Source organism: Mustela nigripes, chromosome 7 (genome assembly GCF_022355385.1).
Source record: "Mustela nigripes isolate SB6536 chromosome 7, MUSNIG.SB6536, whole genome shotgun sequence".
Classification (NCBI taxonomy): Eukaryota; Metazoa; Chordata; class Mammalia; order Carnivora; family Mustelidae; genus Mustela; species Mustela nigripes.
In genome coordinates, this window is record NC_081563.1 from 515,197 (window position 1) to 521,570 (window position 6,374).

The 6,374-nt window shown below is 66.8% G+C and overlaps 1 protein-coding gene across 1 annotated transcript; it reads right to left on the minus strand.

Annotated features, from left to right (window-relative positions):
* Window positions 1-837: 837 nt before the first annotated feature.
* LOC132022171 (uncharacterized) lies at window positions 838-4,060 on the minus strand. Its single transcript, XM_059407513.1, has 5 exons — window positions 3,983-4,060; window positions 3,406-3,507; window positions 2,685-2,742; window positions 1,948-2,523; window positions 838-1,521 (listed from the first exon to the last, which is right to left on the minus strand). Exons 1-5 carry the CDS (start codon window positions 4,058-4,060, stop codon window positions 1,181-1,183), a joined length of 1,155 nt encoding a protein of 384 aa, XP_059263496.1. The 3' UTR covers window positions 838-1,180.
* Between the last annotated feature and the right edge of the window lie 2,314 nt (window positions 4,061-6,374).

Sequence of the window (6,374 nt, forward strand, 5' to 3'; positions counted from 1 at the left end):
GCGCTGGCTGTCCACCAGCACCGTCCCCACTGCTGCCGGCTGCTCACCGTCACTGCAGGGTCTACAGGCACGTCAGTGTCCCCAGGGCGACAGGCCCCATGAGAACCACGGCTCTGACCCGTCCGCATGGACATGGGCCCGTGGGGCACTGGGGGCCAGGCCACGTGACGGAGCCACGTCACTCGCGGAGTCGTGTGTTTGCCAGACTGGGCGCAACCCCGCCAGGCACAGGAAGGACCTTTGCAGGCCGCGCGGCACCTCTCGTGTGACCGTGGGCGGGGCACAGCTCAGGATGGGGGGGCTGTCGGGATGGCAGCTCCAGTGCTGGCCCGAGACCACCTGTGGGAACCTGGTCCATGAGACCCAGGACCGGATGGACCCAGGGGCGACCTCAGTGGCTGGGGGGGACACTCTCTGGGGGATGGCGGTGCATGGCGAGACCTGAGCTCAGGGGACGGGTCTGGGCTGGAGGAACACCTCAGGGAGCCATCTGCGTGGCCATGCCAGATGTCGCTGCTTCCACTGCCCACGAGGAAATGCGGCTTTGGACGACGCCACACGGAGCCAAGCCCCATCCGGCTGGTCAGGGAGCCGCAGGGTGTGGGGTCATGGCTCATGGCTGATGAGAAAATGGCCCAGCCTGCTTGTGTGACGGCGGCCGCGGGACAAGGGGGCAGCACCCTCTCGTCTGGTCCCCAGAAACTTCTGCTGCGACCTGACAGGCCTCGGGGCCAGGAGAGTGATGGTGACCGGATGCATATCTGGGGGGGGGGAGGGAGATGCCCCCTGATAAGACGCAGAAGAAACAGCCCGAACAGCCCACGTGGTGGTTCCAGGACTAATTTTAGGCCCAAAGGGCTCCATCCATCACCAAACACAAACACGGCCCAGAGCTCACACGCAAGCCTTCTAACAGAAATGGCCCCGGCTGGAAGATTCCAGAACTCGATAGGAACGGAGACATGCGCTCCTGGTTAATGGACAGCTCGGCTCACTGAGGAAGACTGAGTAATAATTCCAGGAAGTCGGATTTCCATGCAGGAGACTCCTGGCAAATCTGGAGGAAATACTTTCAGTCGGGTCAGACCCACTGGAAATTGTCCCCAAGGCAGATGTCACGTAAAAGGCAGCAGAAGATGAACAAACAAAAGGTTCAGGCTAAAACAGCAAGCGCCCGAGGTCACGTGGCCACCGGCAACCGGGCGCCTAACAAATGTCGTGCAGTGTTCCTGCAGCTTTCCTGCGAGTCGGACGCAATGGGGTCGAATGCGCAGGATCCCGACCCAGCACGACCCCTGAGACGCGTCACGGTGGACACCTCTGCACGTCGCCTGGGGCCACAGCTCCCCGAGCACGACCAGCTGCCTGGCACCTCCTGCGCCGTGAGGACGGGCCTCCTCTGGCTTGGGGCGCAGGTCTGCAGAGAAGCCGCCGATCCCGACAGACCCAGCAGGGGCTGCCCCGCGGCCACCTTTCCACGGATGGCAGCCCGACCTCGCGGACTGTCTTTCCTCAAAAATACTGTTGAATTTAAAACATCAGTCCTACTGAAGGTGGCCTTAGTGGCAGGGGGCGGGGTTCTTCCTGCATCCCCAGACTGTCCCTGACGCCTGAAGGGGCTCCAGCCGGGTGGGCGGTCTGTGGGGGACAACGGGAGGCCCCATGGACAGACCCCCAGCCCCTTGCTGGAGGCTGACGCCAATGGGAAGGGACCGCGTGGCCTGGGAGCCCAGAGGCCTGCCCCTCCCGCCGCCCCTCCCGCCGTCCGAGGCCCGTTTCCCACAGCCCTTGTCTGCTCAGCCCGCACGGGGGTTCTTCTGGGCCTGCCCCACGCCCAGGCCCCACCAGCCCCTCCTCAGTGCCTGGGGGGAGGCTCCTCTCCTGACCCCGCCCCCAGCAGGCCCCTCTCTCCAGACCCCATCCCCAGGCCCCAGGGCCCCTGCTCACCTCTGGCACCATCTGCCACGGGGCCTGTGTTCCTCTGGGGGGAGGGGCAGTGCCCTCCAGCACCCGGGGCCTCAGGCGGGGCTCCGTCAACATTTGCGGGAGCGAAGGACACAGCTGCCCTGTGAAGCTCTGCCCGGGGCCCGCACAGCCCAGCAGCGTGGGAGCACGAGGGGCCGGCGTGGACATCTTCACATACACACGCACCCACCAGAATGCCCCGACCCGGCCCCCGCCCTCGGGCCTGCGAGGCATCCCGCCCTGGGGGCTGGGGGTCCGGTGTCGGGCAGAGAAGGGCTGACACCCTGCAGGGGGAGGGCGGAAAGCCGGACGGCGGAGCTGGATGGCGTCCAGTCCCTGTGCTCACGCGGCCGAGACAACGTGTCCCCGGAAGACGGAAGCGACGCAGTGAGGAAGCAGATGTCCCTGATTTACGGCGCGGGGGAAGGAGGTGCTGGACAGCTGAGGGCCCTTCGGGTCCACCAAGGGGGGTTCCAGGCAGAATCTGAGCGAGGTGTCCGAGGCACCGCGTGCCTGCCACTGGCCCTTCCCCTCGTGGGGCTGGTGTCACCACTTGGCCTGCAAGGTGTTCCCTGGTCTGGTCACCTTTCCGGGCCCCATGAGAGCGAGGAGGGCCAGCCTCAACGTGGGGACCTCAGGGGCGTCACCGGCCCAAACAGAAAGTGAAGGCACCTCGAAGCCGCCGTCTGAACCGGCCGCGCCACTGGCTTTCCTCCTACCTGCTGCCCGGCTGGGGGCCTTCGGGGCCGTGGGCCAGGGGCTCTGCGGCTCCGCTCCCTGCAGTGAGGGAATTGGTCTGGCCAGAAGGACTCATGGCACCTTGGATGTGGGGAGTCCCAACAAAGGACGCTGTGACATCTTCACCTACAGGGAGAGCACGTGTGCACGGGGGGCCATGCCGGGCCCTACCTTCTCATTAGGACAGACGCCAGGAGGGGCCGTGGGACGCCGGAGCCCCACGTCTCCCCCGGACCTAGTGTCTCCGCAAAGAGGCAAACTGATTTCAACATCCAGGTCGCTTCCGTTGCTACGAGTCTGTAGCGGCGCAAATTAGTGGGATGCGTAAGTAAAAAGCAAACTTCTGTCCAGAAACCCGTCAGAGAGAGGACTTCGTACCAAACCTCGCTCCACGGGCGTCCCCCCCACCCCACCGGGGATGGACGCGCGCCTCCTGCCTTCTGTGACCGACCCCACGTCCGCCCCACGGAACGTGCCTTCTGTTCCGGCCGCTCACTGCCGTTGGGAAGACGAACCCCATGCACAGGCACACGGGCTCTGCACATGTGATCCCGAAAACCCCAGAAGCGACTTGATACCACGGGTCTGCCTCAGGCAAGCAGCCTACGGGGGGTGTCGCGGGGGCAGAGACAGCGACACCACAGAAAGGGCCCCCAGTGTCTGCGCGGCCCGTCCTCCGTGACCTCCCTGCTCTGCAGGCACGGAGCGGCAGCCCCAACGGCACGGTGGCTTATCCCGCATCTCGGCTGCGGTTCTGCCGGAGGCAAGGTCGTAGCGGGGGCCACGGTCCCGGGAGTCTGTCACCTGGCGGGAGACACCAAGGGCCAGGAATGAGAGCTCCCCGTCAGGACACAGAACCCGGGGAGCCCCGAGGACAGGGTGGTGCAGCAGGGCAGGCCCAGACGGGGCGGGGCGGCTGGCTGCACACGGCACCCTCCCCCACTGGGGCCGCGCTCCCCCACCGGCCACCTTCCTGCCCAAACACGCCGGCCAGGTGTGGTCAGCCCACAGCACGCGACAGTGGCCGGCCCTCGGACCCGTGCTGAGCATCTGACCGGGGTCCCATGGTGTCCACCCCGGCGTGACCCTGGAGGGTGCCACGTGGAACACCGGCTGCCATGTGTGCACGAGGGCCACATCCCCTCCTGGGCCAGGGACGGCTCTAGAGTCCAGCCTCCCAGCGGAGGGTCCGGCAGCAGGGGCCTGCAGACAACTGGGGAGGACCAGGCAAATCCCCTCTCCAAGCACAGCACCCTCCAGAACGAGCATTGTCACCAACCCTCAAGGTCACCGGCTTTCTGAAGGGGTCAGGCAGGAGCCCAGGCTTGCGACGCACCACCCACACCAGCACCCCCATGTGTCTGGGTTCCCCGTGTGGCGTCCCCTAATTCAGTGCTCCCCCAGGCGAGTCCAGCCGCGGTCCAGCGCCTTCCGGCCGAGAGCACTTTCCCCCCAAATCTGTCGCCCCCACACTTACAGGTCATGGGGCATTTGGTCCACGTTTGCTGTCTCCGCACACCTGACATCCTACCCGTGAACAGGAGCCGTGACTGCGGCCGCGTCCCTTCTCCAGCCGTTCATGGGGTGGGTAAGACCAAGGGTGGGATCCTCCGTCCCGCTCGCGAGACACCTGCCGGTGGGCCCACACATGCGTCGGGGTCTGCCCCCGGGTCTGCCCCCAACAGAGACAACCAGCAACGTCTGTGGGCACACCGCCGGGGGGCCGCCGCGGGCGGGTCCAGGCCCCTTCTTCCCGGGGCGTCTGCCTTCGACCACAAACCCACCAACCCCTCGCGCCCCGGGACCCACACCTGCGGGTGACGTCGCCCCGCGTCCTCTGGGCCCCGGGGGTTGGCAGCTTACGGCGAGGCTCCCACTTGCTCGTGGCCCGGCCCTCCCCCTTGTTCTCAGAAGAAACTGTCGGTGCCACGTGAGACCTGAAGGGGAGACATGTGGCTCAGTCATTTGCTTACGGGGCTGAGTGTGCTGTGGGGTGGACGGGCCGGACACGCGAGCAAGATGCCCTGCCCCCACCCACCAATGCTCCCTCTGCTCTCTGGGCCCCTCTTCTCGGGGCACCCCACCTGCCCGCCAGCGCCCCCTCCTCGCCAGGACACCCCTACCCTCCTGCTAACTGCCCCCCGCCACCACCCGGGGTCCAGCTGCCGGCTCTGCCCCCCCCACCGCTGTCCACACTGAACTTGTGGCACCAGGAGTGCCAGCTGCACGTCCCTCACACGGGGGGTGGGGGCGCTTCAGGTCCAGGCCCCCAGACGGTCCATCCCACAGGAACCGCTTCCAGCAGCAGGGTCCTGAGACACGCGTGTCCCTCCAGCGCCGGCTTGTGGGGAAACTGAGGCAGGCGCTCTAGATGGGGCCTGTGGCTCTGCCTGCGGACACGCAAGCCGCTCTTTGTTGCTGACATGGGGACGGTGCATCTGCCCTCCCACCGCAGACGGGGCTCGGGAAGCAAAGGGCACCGCACGCGTCACCGCAGGGCACCTGTCGGACCTGGCCCCGTCCGTCACATGGCTGACGCGGTGCGCGTGTGTGATGGCCGCCGACGGGCGAGGAGCCGGCCGTGTGGGTCTCTGTGAAGAGGTCACACCACACGGAATCGAGGGACCTCGGTCCTCGTGGCTGTCCCCCCTGGCCTGGTCCAGTGTCCGCACCCTCCATCTGCCCGCTCCTGTCCGCAGCCCCTCAGAGCTGGCCACGGCAGGCGCCCAGAGAGCCACTGAACACGCACAGCAGGGAAGGTGGCCAGCGGGGTGCCGGGACCTGGAGCATGCTGACGGCCCAGCTGCGGACCGAGGCCGGTGCTGTGTCCGCTCGCCCTGACCAGAGCCCGGCTGACAGCTCGCGAGAATGACGGCCCCAGGCAGGAGCGGCCGCGGAGTCGCCGGCGGAGCTGGCCTCCCTGGGAACCTCGCAGGGAACTCGCCGCACGGCCGCACCCGAGGGGCTCGGACCGTGTTCTCCCTGCAGGACGGCCGCCTGCGGTGTAGACTCGACAGCTCGGGGAGTGGGGGTGCCATTCTCCGACAGACCACACGTTTCTGTTTCCCACTGACCCTAACTGTGTTCCTGTCACACAAGCGGCACCAGCTGGTCATTCGACAGCCCGAGGGGCCGTGGAACTGGGAGCCAGGAGCGAGTGACTGCAGCCAGACGCCCGCCCGCATCCCACGTCTTCAGACAAGTTATTTGCAGAAATGGAAACACTCTGTTATCTGCCCACAGGTGGGGACCCTCGTGCTGAGCGGTACGGGGACCACTGCCAACGAGGGGTGGGGTCAGCGAGGGTTCCCGAGTACCCGGGACGGTGTGGGGACCGAGCCGTGAGCCCACTGGGGACCTACGGGCCGTGCCCACGAGACGAGCCACGGAGACCGGCGGTGAGCGGCAGAGCATGGCGCTGCCCTCACAACCCGACCCGGCGGCGGCCTCTGCGGACCAGCATGGCAGGCAGTGTAGGACAGGAGACCCCTTCACAGAACAGGGACAGGCAGCGGGGCTGACGGACACGGGAACGGGTGTTTGGAGGCCACAGAAGGAAGCTGGGGCAGGCGGCCGGCAGGAACCGGGGGCTCATCCTGGAGCAGGTGCTCCGTCTCTCAGGAGTGGTTTCGGGCCCCTGCGGGTTGGGGAACTCCCGTCGGGATCCTGCG